This window comes from Prinia subflava, chromosome 9, assembly GCF_021018805.1.
Source record: "Prinia subflava isolate CZ2003 ecotype Zambia chromosome 9, Cam_Psub_1.2, whole genome shotgun sequence".
NCBI classification, from domain to species: Eukaryota; Metazoa; Chordata; class Aves; order Passeriformes; family Cisticolidae; genus Prinia; species Prinia subflava.
In genome coordinates this window covers 22,284,234-22,302,126 of record NC_086255.1, presented here as the reverse complement: position 1 = coordinate 22,302,126, position 17,893 = coordinate 22,284,234, and the positions used below count along the sequence as shown (strand labels likewise).

General features: G+C 36.3%; 1 protein-coding gene across 11 annotated transcripts in view; it reads left to right on the top strand.

The window, feature by feature from the left end:
• KCNMA1 (potassium calcium-activated channel subfamily M alpha 1) overlaps positions 1 to 17,893 on the top strand; it is a 423,839-nt gene that overhangs the window by 374,923 nt on the left and 31,023 nt on the right. For all 11 annotated transcript variants that reach the window (XM_063405917.1, XM_063405920.1, XM_063405918.1 and 8 more), the window contains 2 exons: positions 1,757 to 1,981; positions 5,113 to 5,305. In XM_063405917.1, coding sequence (XP_063261987.1) covers positions 1,757 to 1,981; positions 5,113 to 5,305 — 418 coding nt within the window. The remainder of the gene's footprint in view (positions 1 to 1,756; positions 1,982 to 5,112; positions 5,306 to 17,893) is intronic.

Sequence of the window (17,893 nt, the reverse complement as noted above, 5' to 3'; positions counted from 1 at the left end):
AAATGGTGCAGGGGAGTGACTCAGTCATCATCTCTTGGTTATGCCATGTTGATTTTTTCCACTATCAGCATGTGAATCTGCAACTCTGTCCAGGTTCTTTCTGCTTCATGCATCATCACCGGTAAAAACACTGCCAGCAAAATGCTTCCCTACACCTTTTCAAACCAGCAGTCCAGAATTTATGTCTACATTCATATCTATGCAAATTTAATGTTGTCCTTAGAGACCATACAAATATAAATTGTGCATAATAGTGCATAATTTGAAGATGGTGGGATTTCCCAGGTTGTCTTCTAATTGGTACTTGATGATGTCCCAGTCAGAAAAGAGTTACTTTTTCTGCCCAAGGTCTGTTTTGGCTCTGCAACATTCCAGCAGTATCAGGTAGTAAGAAGGGATTTCTCCTATATGTGACTACATACAGATTTATGCCTGATCTATGGAGTGACATTTTTTACATACCTGCTTGCAAGACTTGGTCTCTGTCTTGTAAAGTCTGAATATTCCAGACACATGGGCAGAGGCGTGGCACAACTTACATGCTTCACTTGAGGAATTGCTCATGTCTTCTGCTTTTTGAAGGGCCAAGATGACTCTTGGTCAAGCTGGATGAAACTCAGTGTAATTGCCCTGGAGAAATTGACAGCTCATGCATTTTTTAACTGATGAGAAAACTTCTAATCAGAGTTCCCATTCTTCTGACATAATGAGCATATCTGCTGCATATTCCAATCTTAATTGCACACCACCACGCTTCTGTAATTTAGAGAAATGATATGTACTGTGGATAAGTAGAGGAGAATTTTGCAGCTCACCACTGTTTTAGTTTTGTTCATTGGCAAAACTTGTGTGTAATGGTGCAGAATGTTCATTTTCTTGGCAATATGGTATCAGTGGTTCTCTGGCTACTTGATGGAGCACAGCAGTGCCAAGACTGGCTCCAGAAATTAAGGTAATTTTTTCCATGTGGCTCTATTTCATCATCTTGGTGTTCGAGTTGGCTGCTCAACTGAACTAAACAATGCTGAAATTAGCACAACGCTGAGAAAGAAGATAATTCTGGACACTGTTTAATTATTCTCCATGAGACCTTTTTCACCAATAAGTCCAGTTGGCCTGAAAATTTAGTATTAGTCACAAACTAGCACTTTTATTTTGTCAATGAGAGAAGCTCTGTTGCACAGAGTGGGCGTCTATGGTAAAGAAGAGCAGTATAGAGCATTTGAGGATTCCTTCTCAGGGAAACAACATTGTTATTAAATAAGAGCTTTGACTTTAAGAAACTATGGTCCTCAACTCACAAGATCTGAGTAATATCAGAAAACCCTACTAGGAGCACTGGACACGCAACATCTTCCTTTTCAAATTGGTCCTGGAAAAAAGCCAGCTAGTGATTTGTCAACTAGGGCATGATTTTGCATCTCTCCTCTATAATCCTTAGCTAAACCTACAGTACTTTGTAACCAGAGTCACAGTACACATGTACAGAAACTTGCACAGGACAAGAATTTGGTCCAATACAATGTCTTCCTAAATGCTGAAGGATTTGAAAACAAGAACAATTTTTTTTCTGCTGGGCACATTTAATGAAATAAAACTAAGGATAAAATGAATAGCTGTTATCAAACTGCTTCTTTGTGCATGAACAGTATTGACAGTTGTAATTTTCCTGGTTTTAAGCTCAATATATGATTTAAGATTCCCTTTGTTTCATTTTTCCCTTTTCTTTTTGTTCTGTTTTGTTTGTTTTTTTTAGACTCGAAGCGAAGCAGCGATGACAGTTTTAAGTGGGCATGTAGTCGTTTGCATATTTGGGGATGTTAAATCTGCTTTGATTGGATTAAGAAATTTAGTGATGCCATTACGAGCCAGCAACTTTCACTACCATGAACTCAAGCACATTGTGTTTGTGGGTTCACTTGAATACCTGAGAAGGGAATGGGAGACACTGCATAACTTCCCCAAGGTTTCAATCTTGCCTGTAAGTTCAAAAGCCATATTATTGATACTTTGTTATTTAGGACACCAACTGGACAGATTCGTATTGACTTTGATCTTAGGCTTTTTTACTTTTGTCGGCTTATAGGCCTGAGGACTTAGATTTTCCCTTTACTGTGTCTATGAAAACAGAGCCCTGTGAGACCTTATTAGAAGATATTTGCTGCAGTGTTTGGTTCCTCATCATCCTTATCGGATGAATTTCAGCTTCTATCAGATGTATTAGCTGTGTTATGTATTGAACATTCACTGTAGTGCCCTGCATGGAGCCAGTTCTGATGTTGTGATTTCCCTGACAGAATGACAGTAGTTATTTATGATATTATTTATGTTTTTATACCCACAAAACCTTTGAAAAAATTATTGTTACTCTGTCTACGTAATATTTATATGTATTCATAAAGACTTCCTGTGGACTGGCCTGCTTTATAAGGAACACTGCCCTGGCATTTCAGTTCAGAGTCCTGTATGGAAGTACAGCCAAACCCTGACCCTTTTTAAATCAGTGAAAAGCTCCTATTGATCTGAGTAGGCACAGCCACTAAAACTGGATATCATTATGATTCACTCATATGACCAAAATGTAGAACCAAGAGCTCAAGGACTAACAAATGAAGCCCCCCAAGCAGGTGATCTTAGGTGACCATAGCTGTAAATGACACATGAGAGCCCATGGTATAAGTATGAAAGAAAATGCCCAGCCTGTTACGTAGTAAAATTAGTTTAGATTTTTTTTTAAGAATGAAAAATTATGAGTGTATTAGTTCTTAATAATTTCATTTCAGCAGTTAAAAATAAATAAATTGATGATGGGTGTAACCTTAACTGAATAACTGGGAAAATAGAGATATAATGAAAGGACTGTCTTGGCTTTTTGATTAATTCAGACTGTAGGTCTTTGTTACTGTAAATGCAGTTTTAGTGTTAGCCCTTGGCATTTTTCTGTAACCTGATCCAACAGATGGTGTCACAAGATTCTCTGCTGTCACAAAAATGGTGTCAATATCAGATTTGGTCAGTTAATATCCTCCTCTTTCTGCCAATTCCTTTTAATTCCAGTCTCTGTGAAGGCTGGAGACTAGGGAATCAGAATTAAATCATAATACTGTTGAACTATTGAGCAGAATAGAATCCTGCTACTGCTTCCACTATATAATGTGTATCTATTATTATAATGCATTTTTGCAAAGTTGTAATTCTGAAGAGGCATTAAGGAAATGCTTTACTTACTTTCCCCAGCTTTACTTTCTCCAGTTTACACCAAAATTCAGAATTGCTTTAGATTAATTTTGACTTGAACAGCTGAAATAGTTTGTTGATACATTTTTAAAAATACAGAATTTTATAAAGGAATTGTATCTTACATAGTAATCAAGGGTTCTGAAGACCACACAGACTTCATTACTGTTTCTTCAATTTTTTCCCAGCCCATCTGCTTCAAAATAGTGATATTAAAGTTAAAAATAGCAGCAATTTTTTGATCTAATTATACTAATTTAAAAATGTGCTTAAGTTTCTGAGAAACTTGTAGGAACCTGTTAAAGGGAGGCCACTTTCATAATTCTCTGCTTGGGTTCACTAGGTAAAACTTGCTGCTGGTATCTGATGGAGATGTGGTTACAGCTGAATATAAAAATATTTGTTCTGGTTTAAAAAAAAAAAAAAAGTGGAATTTAAAGTCTGTATTAAAAGAGGCCTTTCAGCTGCTGAGTAAACTCTTAAAAAGTAGGCAGATGCCAATTTTAAATATCCTTAGGCAGCCTTAATTCTGTCCCTTTGCATAAAATCATTAGGAGTGAGCCTTTAATTAATTACATGATTGCATATTATTTTTCCCCACAGGAATCCTGCTTCACTTGGTGCACAGTACAGGCACAAAGGGCAGGATTAAGGTGCCTGGAATAATCATACTCTAACTTTGGAGCAGTTTATAATGAAATCAAATCTGTTTGATACATACTGTTTTTCACAAGGTTTCAAGCCTCAAATTATTGAAAGTTTCATGGAATAATTAGGCTGGCAGTCACTGAATATGAATTGAGCTCTTCCTTCACTGTGTGCATCTTAAATTCACTTTTGCATTGAGTACTCTCGGTGGAGTTCAGGAGATATTCACTATGAATGATCAGGAGATGGAAGACTAGGGTCTTGACTTGATTTTATACAAGTCACTGCATGACCCTGGAACAGCTATGTCTCCTCATCATTGGGGTCTTTGGGTACCAAACCATGCGAAGCAGCAAAGTAGAATCTAGTTTCCCATAAAAAAAGTGTATTTCCTGGACCTCACAGCCTCTGTGACATAGACTTAATATTCTGCAAGTGCAGCTGTGGACTGTTGAATGTGAAAGGCAAGTGTAATTTTAAACAAAAAATATCATGTTAAGTGTCATATCTCAGCTTTGTTAACTATGAAAAAAATCCACAGGCTACCCACATCATTTTGTTTTAATGATTCCATTCTCTGATTGAGGATTGTGGAACAGGGAACATTGCCCAAGTTGTGCACTTTAGGATAAAGTCCTGTTTCTGTTTCAGAGAGTTTAATCACGCAGCTTTGAAGCTCAGTGTGTTTTCCTTCCAGAAGCACCGAAAGCATGCTTTGAAAAGGATTAACCTTTTCTGTGTATTGCTTTAGGTAGAAGAAGTAGCTTTGTCCTGATTGCATTTCAAATGTGCAGGACACATAATGCTTTCCTGTTTAAATTGCTGTTCTTTTGCCCAAGACCATTGTGACTTGGTAGTAGATAAATAGACATTTAAAACACCCCCCTTGTTACATTCAGAGAGCCAGAGGTTGCCACATGATAGCAACTTAAATCAAGACAATTTCAAGTCACCGATGAGATGTAGAATGCTGGCATTATTCCTGTTTCTTGTTTGTTAGTAATAGCTTGACTGAGTATTGAGACTGAACCTAAAATGCTGCCATCAGCACCAACTACCCTTTAGATTAGCACACATCTCCTATTCCCTGGCACATAGTTAGACCAGCTTAATGTCAGAGCATAAAAAAGATACTTGTTAAATAATTTCCCAAAGCTCCTTCTCAATCTTTAATTTGTTTTTCTTTTTTCCTCTTCTGCACTCCCCTTTTTTTTCCCTGTGCCGAAGGGTACGCCATTAAGTCGGGCTGATTTAAGGGCTGTCAACATCAACCTCTGCGACATGTGCGTTATCCTGTCAGCCAATCAGAATAATATTGATGATGCTTCGCTGCAGGACAAGGAATGCATCTTGGCGTCACTCAACATCAAATCTATGCAGTTTGATGACAGCATTGGGGTCTTGCAGGCTAATTCCCAAGGTAAGGACTGCCCTATAATACTTCTCTGCAGTGCCTACAGGGGACAGGACCTGGCAGGAGGAATATCCCTCACTCAGTAATTCAAAGAGCCCTACATCAGCTTGCTTGACAGTTAAACCTGCTGATTGGGATGATGGCTTTTAAAGGGACAGTCACGTAGTTTCTCTGCTACATCACAAAGCACATCTTGTAGAGGGAAAATGAATGAACATGAAACTGGCATTTTTTCTCATTTCACAATTTTCATAGATAATATATAAAAATGTCGTTTTCTCACTGTGGCTTCCTTTACAGGGTGAGTTGCTATTATATAACCGATGATAAATTGCAGTTATTCTTTGGAATACCTAAAGTTTCTGTCTAACAAAATTTCTTTTTATGTAAAAAACGTTTAGACTACAGAGAAAATACAAGCTTGAGTAAGACAAGCCAAAAACTAAAATAAAATATAAGAACTTTAAATTTTCTTTACAGCTTTGGCGCCTTCTTGCTCAAGAAGCCACTGAGAATTAACTCAAAGCTGATTCCTTCCCATGATTTGACATGTACTCATCCCACTCAAGGACCTTGAACAAAATCTTTCTATCTTTCCTGAGAGTAGGGGACTGATTCATAGGTAGCCAAAGGCTATTTTACACCATATGTGCCTGTGCAAAGCAGCTGCAAAGCAGTCATAAGCACCCTGGCAAAGACCATCAGTGTAAAAAAAATCATCTTCCCATCCCTGAAGGGTCTTGCAGCTTATGCAGCTGAAGTTCTACCTTTGATAAACCTATTAACTGCAGCAGTAAATATTCCCTCTGGATCTAGTTCTGCTGTAAATGTGGGTGGAAAGGATTGTGCTTTGGTCTGCAGGTTTCCCTGTGAGCCTGATCTAGAGATAGTTTTCCCTCAAGGACTATGAGAACTAAGATTAAGTTCAGGTTTTCCTACTTACACTCTAATCAGGAAATAGTAATTGTGTGCCAAAACTCAGAGGCTGCAATGTAACTTCTCGAATATAGAAACTTGAACATAGAAAATTCTTTCTTAGAATCAGCTATAAAATAGTGGAATTTAATACTGGAATTAAATTGTACCAGGAAGCTAAAAGCTTGATGTTTTCAAAGTCAAATTGGACAATTTTACGGATAGAGATTTAGAGAAGAAAAGGAAGAAACTGATTATTTTCAATCCCATGAGTGTTGAAAGCTTCAAATCTGTGGTCTGGAAATAATTCAACCCCAAATATTTTAGAGTTCTTTCCTCATAAATTTGTGCAACCGACTTGCTCACACTCTGATAGCTTATAGTCATGATTAGGAAACTTGTTGCAGAAGTGGAAGACAGGCACAGAGGTTCCTTGTTCTGGTGGTTTAGGCCTGGGATTTGAAATTCTCTGCCTCAAAACTAAGTCTGTACTTTCACTACCTGGCTAATGGCTATTCTTTGATGAATCTCTCTACTATCACACACATAATTAAAATAGTCAAGAACCTCTTCTTGAGCACGAACAGTCTGAGAGAATTTTCTATCTTTGCTCAGAAGTTAGAGACATTCCCAGCACTCGATGGTCGTATTTTACCTCTGGGGGTACACAGGGTCAGATCACAGTGAGGATAGAGAAACTCATCAATATCCAGTCTTGTGCACATGAACACCTCCATCCTTGGAGGTATTGGAGGTATTCAAGACCTGACTGCATAAAGGTCAAAGAAGCTGATCTAACCTCAGAGTTGACCCTGCTTGGAGCAGGAAATTAGACCAAAGACCCTCGGATGTCCCTTCCAGACCGAATTGTTCTGTGACTCTCTAATACCCAGGTTGCTGCTACAGCAATAGCCCCTGTAGGTCGGGAAGTGTACACTGGCCATAGTCCAAATCCCTCAAGCCCTCTTAAATGTTGCTGAAGCAGAGGAGCAATAGGTGAGAACATTCTTAGAAATTTTTGACAATTCTTCAGGTAAATACCAGACTGCATGTTAAAAAATAAAAGGTGTCTTTTTCCATAGCTATTCTAGGGAAACAGGGCATGACGTAAGGCAGGTAACCAGCAGCCTATTTTAATTGGGAGCACTGAGTAAGGAGGGGTTCTTGCAAGCCCAGTTGCTTCAGAAAATAATTATCTTCACATTAAATTCTCTGTTTATGAAATCCACAACTCCTGAATTGGTTATGTTCCTTTCAATACAGTAAATTTTCATGAAAGACCTTGAACAAAATGATTAGACTGTCAGAAGCAGTTAGATCAGCAGATAGCACAAACTTTGCTGGAAATTATATGCAATGTGACATTTTTGTCTGTGAAATGCAGCTTAAACATACGGTGGGCACAACTATCATGACAATTACATAAACTAGGTGATTCAACTTCTGCTGGTCAACAAGCAGCATATTAGAAAAAACTCACAGATTCTTACTGGCAATTAAGTACCTTTATTTAAAGAGCAAGTTGTCATTTTACATTCGTGTATTGCTTGACATGCTTATCCTTAACACATTGGCTGATACAAACTTCCAGTATTGCCAATCTGAGTTTTTCTAGATCTTAATGTATGATTTTGAATTAAGACATCCTCATCAACATCATGCTTCAGATCCTCTGTGTTTTTCTTTTATGCTACTTCTGTTACTGATCATCAGAAACAGTGACTTCAGAAAATCTGGAGGTATGGCAGAAGGTCAGTTGACCTGTGACAGGGTGTTGAAAAGAGAAGTAGTAAAATATGTGAGCAGTCTAAGAGATATATGGGCTGAGCTGCAAGATTTTTGGTGAGAGATTTAGCAGTATACCTGACCCTTGCTATTCTGAGTAACTAAATAGTATTATATATATGGTTGTGTAGTCACCAAGCAGTGGAATCTCATATGAAAACCTGATATATATTTTATGTTTACATTTCTGAAAAAAAAATACAGTCATTTAATTGTATATGCAAGGATCTTTCTAGTTTGTATATGTGATTATTTCATTTCAGCTTTAGGCAAAAGATGACACCAGTACAAGATGGGTGCAAATTTATTTAACCATCAAACAGGCCATAATAATTGGCAAGTGTTGAAGGCCTATATCCATAACTTCTTTGCTTTAAAGTGGTAGCAGGAAAAGAATCCACAAATTCTGGGATTTCATTCCCTTTTTCCTAGTACTGCATCCTCATCACCTGCTTTAACACCAAAGTCACTCTCAGTCGTAGGCATATAAAGATCCATCACTAGCCAACCCTTTGTATCCATCCAAACATGCCCTTTCCAGGCAGGGACATAGCTTTGAAAGGAACCCAGGTACAATCCAAGAGGAAAGACCTTGTAGAAGAACAGGTGGGTGGACACATGACAGCAAACTTTGCTGAAAGGGAAAGGTCTGTAACAATAGGGCTGGCAATTCCCAATGGATTAAGTTAACTGCTGAAAAATCAGCTCTGAATTCATCTGATTTGCATCAACAAAGGATTTTCATATTGCTAGTTCAAGATGAACTTAAAACACACACAGCCATTCTCATACAGAATGAAAACTTGATAGTATCTCCTTATGGTGTTAAAATATCCCCAGGTTTTTGAACTGGTTAACAGTAATTATCTGGACCTTTATAAGTACTGCTGCAATGTTTTTGTCCTCTGGCTTTCCCATCTTGGATTGTAATTGATCCGGCCAGAACTGCATCTTATCCGAGCACAGTACTCTGCCTTGACCTTCCACAGAAGAAAAATCCAAATCAAAGTTCCACGACACAGGAAAAAAACAATCATCTGGACCAGATGACCTGGCATATCCAGAGGGGATGGCAGTAAACTATCTAAGTTGTCAAATCGATGTTCATCATCAGCTGTCTGGCAACATACGACCAAATGCATGGCTTCACAGGACCGTGTGTGCAAACAAGCTGTCTTCCTTTGGAAGAAAAGCTCACTAACAGTTCTGAAAGGATTTTCTGGTCTCCTTTACAGAAAGAGTGTACTTCTACTCAAGAACAAGTTCTTTCAAATTAAACCTGTGCTGTTCAAAGTTCTCACATTGAAAGTGTTCTCAGGGCTGTCTGCATTGATCGTTTCAAAGCTGACTGGGCAACTCCATAGGCTTGCTAGAGGTTAGGGCTGGTGCAGACTTTAATGTCCTGAAAACCAGCTTTTGGAAATCATCAGGGCAGTTCATTGTCTTTGGGAGACCTAGAACCTAGATTCCAAGGACAGAGCCACAGTGTTTCCCGCTGAAGCTTCAGCAAACTATTGTTTCATTAAGATATCTCACATTTTGGAGTACAAAGTGCTGCAAAGTGGGAGCTTGGCCCACCTCTTCACAAAATTATTTAAAAACTCAACCAAATATTTTATTTGTGACAAGACAGCCCTGCATTTATCTTGATTTCCTCTTATAGATCTTGACTGATTGTCTTCCTAGAAAGATCTGTAAAGAGGTGTATGTTTGTGTTGGAGAAAAAGGTCACCCCCAGGTACTGGAGATTGGTTTTTATTTTTCTCTGTTTCTCATTCTCTTCTCTCAAACAGAAATTGAGATTATTTCATTATTTCGAAGAAGTATTTTGGAGAGCAGACCAGAGAATATTAGATCCATAGCCGTAATATGTGCTCCTCAATCATAACATTTTTCCAAAGCACCCAAGAGGACTGAGTTTTGGATGGGTTCTGCCTTGGCTGTTAAGTTGGGAAACCTCCAGTAATTTTCCTTTCCTTCATTTTGTTGGCATTTCCATCCTTTCTTCCTCAAGTATCATCTATTGACTATTCCCACTTCATTTTTCATGTTTCTTGGGTTTTTTCTTAGAGTCCTGCTTGGTTGGAATTTAGTTGTTATTTTATCCACCAGATGAACATGGCCCAACACAAAATATTTATCTTCAGTTGTAACTAAAGCTGCTATTTGGCTTTCTTCCCAAAACCCAGAAAGACAATTATACCTAACTGTTTAGAGATTTATAAATACTGTACCAGAATAGCCTCTGGGTAGTAACTTTAGATATCCAACTCAATAATTTTCTTTTATTGGATAGTGATTTAGAGCTTATTTTGAGTCCTATATAATAAGAGTAGTACATTTCATTAAAAAACACTTACTAAACAATAAAGAAAAGTGATCTTATAGCTCCAAGCAGGTCTAAAGTACAGAAAGGGGAGGCTGTATAGTCACATTTTGTCCACAGACATTCTAAGACAGATCACGGTACAGCACTGGAGACGTATTTCAGCAAAGTAACAATTGCAGCTGTTTTCTGAATGACTTCAACTTATGAGAATTTTCCCTAGGAACACTATTTCAACACATGAGAGATCTTTTTAGGGTCTTCATTTACAGTTCTCCTAATAGATCCTCCAACAAGAAAGAATAAAGAGCAAAACATGAAGATTGGATGAACTCCTGGGTAATACATTTCATACATCATGGCAGGATTCTTCTGGAGAAAATCCTATAAAATCAAGTAAACATATTCAGAATTTTACACACCGCCTTTCAAGTGTAACAGATTGCACAAAGTAAAATAGCCCTGTACAAGTTTAATTTCATTTGATTTAGTTCCTTTAAAAATCATCACTTCATTGTCACCTTTTGTTGGAGCTGTCCTAAACTTTAATTGAAAGGACAGAAACATCCACAGAGTTTTATAAAACTTATTTCACATATGATAATTAATCTCATATCATTGCAAAGTTTTATGAACTTAGTCTCACAATTTGCTGCAAGAATTTTCTTAGTAAAATTGATTTCAGATCTACTTTCCATTGTGCTTGCAGATAATATATTCTTTTCCACCTCTGCTGATGAATAAATCTTGATTTCTTTATCTCTGAAATGTTAGTTAGCAAAAGGCAGAACAACCATATTATTGAGATTGAAAATTAGAGAAAAATAGTAAATAAGGGGAAAGGATAAATAATGTCTGAGGTGCTTTGTTAGCACAGGTTTTGGTCCATTTTTGGAGATAACTGTACTTCAATGCTGTTAGAGAAAACTTTTTATAAATTCAAAGCAAGAGTTTTATTCCTGAAGGAGGGGAGTTTAGTTTATTTTAAAGTCATAAGGTTTAAAATGAATATTTCAGAATATAGCTTTGGATAAACATAGATGAAGTTAATTTTTAGACTTTTATGGAATTCAGTATTCTGTGGCAACTCCAGTCCTATGTTTAATTTGTTATATTTCATGAAAACATAAGAATAAAGAACCTTACTTTCAAATACAGAAAATCAAACTCTGTTTAGTGGCACTAAATAATTGCAGAATTTAAGGAGCTACTTGAACTCCTTAGGAAAGCTTATAAGTAAATGTAGAATGTTAAGTGTAGATGTAATATTAAAAATAAATAAATGAATAGTGCTGGCAGAAGGTGAAAGATTTGGGGTAGTTTTTAAAGTGTCAAAATGAGCTATGACATTAGCTTTATTCTTTTCAACACTTAGATTCCGGAGTGTCTTTGTATATCAGTGTCTTTTAGACTGCAGAATGCTTGTTATACTTAAAGCTCGTTCATAATTACCTAATTCACACTGATGTTTTGAAAGGTGTTCTCCAAGACAGTATCAATCCTACCAGTCACATTTTCAAAAATGGTTTTTTGCATTGACATCAGGGTTATTGGTTTGCAGCACTGATAGTTTAGAGTAGGAGTTAAAATCTGATTAAGGATGTTTTTATTCTGGGTTCTGAATGTTTCCTGTATTTTTGTTAGCATCAGTTGTTGCAAAAATAATAATGATCCAATTAACAACATTTTCTACTTGGTTGAGTGATTATTTTTTTAGCTAACTGAAATTTGAAGTGTTTGTTGTAGTTTGGTTTCATTAGCACTTTTCAAAACAAAGGCTGACCATCTTAAGTAATGAAGTTAATAACTGAAATATGAGATGAGGGCCAGACATGTCCCATACCACTATTTACTCACAAAAAATAGTCCAATTTTTGAAGATCAGGTCGCTGTGATAAATAACTCAGTATTACCTATTTGCAACATGCACATCATTTCTTATCCTGCTGAACTAGATGGATCAGCTGATAGCTGTTATTTATTTTATGGTAGCACACTGGAGCTCTAGATGGAATTAAGAGCTTGTTGTCATAGTCCTGATATATACAAGAATAAAATATGGCCTTTGCCCTGGCAAGTTTACAATCTAATGCCTTGCTTGTTCCAAAACTTATGTGCTCAATGTTATACAGGTTAATAAATCTCTCTGACTTCAATGAAACTGTCCACCTGTGTAGAGTTAGATTATGTGCAGGTCTTTGCAAGATTTGGACTTAAATAAACCAAAGAGACTGGGTTGGAGAGAGGCTTTTCACTTAACTTTTTTCCTGTGCTGTAGAAACCAGCTTTGTTAGGAACTGACTACGCTTCCAGTTCACATGAAACCCTTGACAGGAAGGATCCCATGCAGCATCCTTCATATTTTTTTATACCTTTCCTTAAAGCTGGACACCAATATTGCCTACTGGAATTGCACACACAAAGTGGTTTCCCACCCTTCTCTAAGTTTTCCAGGAAAGAGAGAAAAACTATTAAAGAAAAGACATTTTTCAATTCTTTAGCTTATAAAACACTAAAAATGTGTTGGATGAATAGCTGGAGAGACACATTCCTTTGACACAATTTCTCTGTATTTAAGAAATTCTGTAAGGTCCTAGCACAAATACCTTTAAGTTTTCACAATTACTTCTTCTTCTTCTACTTTAAGATATGTTCTGCTTCAGACAGAAAAAAATAAAATGGGACTAAGGAGGTAGATAATACAGTACTTCAAATATGTGATCTCACACTTAAACTATATTTAAGCATCCCAAAACTGTTATAAATTTATGGTATCTCAGTTTTATTATTATTTGCCGTTAAACATCTCAAAAGCAAACCCCCTATTATGAAGGTGTACTATTTTGTGCATTTCTGATGCTGAGGAATAAAAAAAACGCACTCTTTTTATGAGCATTAATTATACACCAGGCAAGGAAGCAATTGCCTCTATGTTATGAAATATTAAATCAAAATGCTTCCTGTTCCCAGATGTCCCAGAGATAAATACAGCAGTATTTTGAAGCCCCACTTGGAGCTGTTTTCCCTGCAAATTTATAGTTTTGTCTCCATTTTCAGAAAACCCTGTTTTATGTGAAGTATAGCACTCTTGGTAGTTTTTAAGGAGCAAACTCCTCTGGAGTTGCCTATGTAGGCAACAACTCTTATGTAGATTGCACACAAGGGATCTGAAGTTGAAAGGCTCCTTTAAGATGACAAATGGGTTGAAAGTGTTATTGTCTTTGATTGCATGCCTTACATCATCTGTATGTAGGAATAAGAGAGCTATACTTTATCTTTAGCCATTTTATAAATATTTAAGTCCTTAGAGTTGCCTAAAGATATTAAAGCATATTTTACAGTAGTTGGAGTATAAATATTATATATAGCACAAGATACCAAAGTAGTTTAATGAATTCATAATTTTCTGTTCACTTTTATTGGAATGTGTTTTATGTTCCAAAACTTCCATTTAAAGAATAAGAGACCGTTCTGCTCCGTGACAAGATGTGAGCAGATAGTGAATGTTATCAAGGTTCCCTTAAATAGGGATATGAGGCTGCAATTAGCAAAACGAAAGGGAACATGAGTGTTAGAATGTACTCCACCAGCCTCTGTGTTTTAACTTTAAAAAAACCAATTTTTAAGAAACTATATGTAAGTCTTTAGGAAGTGTAAGGTGTTTTGCATCTCCCTCTGTGTATTTTCCAAAAGTTCTTAATTGCATAAGATGTGTATCTAGATCCAATTATCCAAAGGAAAATTTTAAAATTTTGAAGTCACTTTTAGAAATAACCAACCATAAAAATCTTATGACATTAAATGTGTAAAAGGTTTGTGTTTCATGGCTTTGAATACAGAGGTATGTTGAGGTTATAATTCTAAATCTTTCAAATTCCCATCAAATATAAAAAATTCTTCTAAATATTTCACAGTTTAACTGTTTCCCAGTAGGAGTCCGTGCTGGGTAATGCTTGCTAATTACCCACAACAAAAGTAGACACACAATGCTGGTAAATTACCTGACCCTTTGCATTTTAATGAGACAACAAGGATTTCATGAAGTGATGTTGTTTCAGTGGTTAATGGTGTCAGCAATGTTGTAATTGTAGGCTGAGGCACATTAGCTGCACAACCACATGTAGGAAGGGTTTCTCTCAACAGGCCCTTTGGAGAATAGAACAGGGTATTATCATTAAGCCTATGTCATTTGCATGCTGCTAATCACTTACTTTATTATCTTGTGTATCCATTGTCTTTCTTTAATTGCTCTTTAAATGAAAATTAAGAATAGTTCCAGTGCCCATGATACTTGTGATAGCATCTTGATTATGAAGATAACTTCAAGAAAATGGAACATATAGATAATATATTGCAGGAATACAAGATAGTTTGAAAGTAATGTACCACAGCAGGCAGCCTCATGAGCATAATTCTGGTGTCTTTCTTTGCTTCACTACGTATTGTTTGCTTAATAAATGGTTATTTATATTCATAAAGGTGATGGGGTTTTTTTCAGAGATCAGTGTCACTGGTTTTGCTTTACTGTGGAAGAAGATACAAGGTGTCAGTATCTAGCAGATTTTACCAGTCTAACAGCATTAAAGGAGAAAGATTTTTGTTCTTTCCAGTTAAATCCTAGTCTGTGATCTCCAAAGAAGAAAAGCAGAATCTATCACCTGCTAGTGATTTGCAGAACTTTGACAGCTTTAGATAAAATTTATAAAATTCTTGGCATTCTCTTTTCAGGACAGACCTGTTGATTTAAGTTTGACGTGATTAAATATGAGACAGCCCAGACTTTCCATAATAGGCATTTTCTAAAAGCTTGTTAGCTTCTGGTTATCAAGAACCTGCTAGTTGTTTCAGCATCTGCAGAATGGGATGTTCAGGCTGACTTGAGGCACAGCCTTTGTTGAAGAATCAATATTGCTGTGCTCCTAATGTATTTTTGCACCTTTTCTACATCTGAACAAACCAGAGCTAAAAAAGTAAATTATTAATTTTCTGAATGGTATGGTAAGATTTTTTGTTGAAGAAAAGTTCTGACCTAGTTCTTGTAATCTATTTCTATTCAGCACACCCAAATAAGTTTATGGCTAATGGGAATTTTTGTGGTGGCTTATTCTAGAGACAAGATTAAGATCTTATAAAATGTCTGTAATGTCATAGCAATATGTGCAAACTTTTCGTAGAACTTTGAAGTAGATCTTGTGGAAGTATAATGGAGATTCCACCTTTCGTGTTGATTTGAAGTTTGGTTGCTTGCTTAAATTTTCTATTCCACTTAAATTGTCAAATACTCTAAATACTATCCTTGCAGCGTTAACAGCATATAAATTTTCTGTAAGTTTGGCAGAGTTTTTTCTTAAATGCATAAACAGTATGGTTTACAGGTTTACAGTATGCTTGGGTGGCCATGTAGGGTTTCTTGTCCCTAAGTTTCTGCCAGTCTGCTTATTCTGTAACCTAGTAATGCACCTGCAAGTGAGGGCAAAGACAGGCAGACATTTCTAAAACAACTCCTCTAAAAAGAACAAGAGACTGAAATCAGGCAGTTTAGTGTGGGGCCTGAGAAAACTTTAGTTTCTTATTTGTTTGAGGACAGATTAATAGGACTAACAACCCTATAGTTACATTCTTAAGCCATTAGCCATTACCTACAAGTGTCAGCTTGCTCAAAAACAGTTTATGCTATAAAGAAAATCAAATTCAGAAGAGGTACTGGCCCATTTTGTTTAACATATTTAGCGGTGTATTTTAGAAACTGTATGTATCTGTTGTAAAATCTCAGTAATTTACAAATTGTTTCTATTCTAACTTTTAATTAAATATTCAGTTCTTTTGTGGCAATCTAAACTCATCTGTCAGGACAAACCGTCCATTTTCAGTGGAAGATGTAGACTGAATTACCTAGACAGAATTCTTCTAAAAATTTGGACTGTGTCTAGATTTTTTTTTTTTTATGGCAGCTTGTCACCATGTCACAAATGTAAATTGGCCTTTACAATTTATTGGCAGCAACAAAAGTCCACTTTGCAACTTGAATATTTATTCTCAGAATCATATCAAATAATAATAAATAGACTAAAGAATCTAAGAAATATTAAAAATGCCTAATTGAAAGGCATTTCCACGGATATTGGTACTAATGAAATTAAACCAAGGAAGAGAACAATTTTTTTTATCAACCATTTTAACTCTCCACTAACCAATAAAGGATAGGAAAGCCAATGTGTTAATTGTTTGTAGAGATTAAAGTATTTAGATGCATGGATGATAGTAGTCAATACTGAAAGCCAAAACCACAACCAGACAAACTGAAATAAACCAAAACCCACAAAAAACTGCTCTAAGTTTTCAGGATATCTGTACTGTGACTGGATACTGTAGTATACATTTTATGATTGCCATTTCATTTTCACTATTTAAAGAATACCACATAACATTTTACTGTTATCACTGTCTTTATCAGCTTGTTTGCTAGTGTAATGGGTTTTGGATCCCATATAAATGAAATAAATAAGGAGCTGGTGTAGAGACACTTCTGCTGATACTTCTTTAAATATAAAAAGACATTTGAGCTGTCAGAGGTAAGGGAAACTCTTATAGATTTTAGAAAAAACTCTGATAAAATAATGAGTCATTCTGTCATGATAAGGAATTCATTTTCTTTTTAAGATTAATATTTGTAAGAGAAGAAAGACAGTGAGCCAAAACAGTGCAGAGTTAGCAATGGAATTTTCGTCTTAAGTGCAGATTTTACCACTGGTTTTCTGAATACCTTTCCTTTTTTCTTGATATATTTGAGCAAATTACCTCTTTATTTATGCTACTGACTGTATGCTTTGGATATGGCCATCAGAGGCATAAGTTGCTCTCTGAATTCTTGATTCTGACTGAAGCAGGGGTTCCCACACTGATTTACAGATTGGGTAACCCAGTGATACCAGTAATACCACTGCTGATCTTTGTTTGGGCTGTCTTGTTGACACAGCCTTAGGTATTATCAGTAGCTTATCTATTGCTACTGGTACATCATTCAAGAACACTTAATTAGAGAGCTACTCCAGATTCCTCCTGATTCCACAACTGTGCAGTTTGTATTTGGCTCTTTTAAATGGTGAAAAATAAAAGGAGTAGAAAGAAAAGGTTGTGTGATTTATTGTGCTTTCCAAGGGAACGTTGGTTGAGTTAGCATTATATAGACTGGTGTAGTTAAAATCAACCTGATACTCATTTTCACACATGATATGTACAAAGATGTCTTTAACAGACATGCTGCTTTGGAGCTGTGTGCTACAAAAGGCAGTAGCCTTTGAATGAAAAATAGCATGACTGAGGGTTTTTGGCTTTTTTTCCCTGTTTATGGTGTACAATTTGAAGTCCGGGTAAAAAGTTTTGGCTTGCAGAAAACCTTTGTAGTGGAATGCTGAAAGCTTGAGTGCCAGGATTAAATTCCATGTTAAATCCTCTTTTAAAGAAAATATATTCACACATGAACACAGGATCCATATTCCTCCACTATACCCATTTAATAAATCCCTGAAATTCTTAAAATACTTTTTTTTTTTTAATCACCTGCCTAC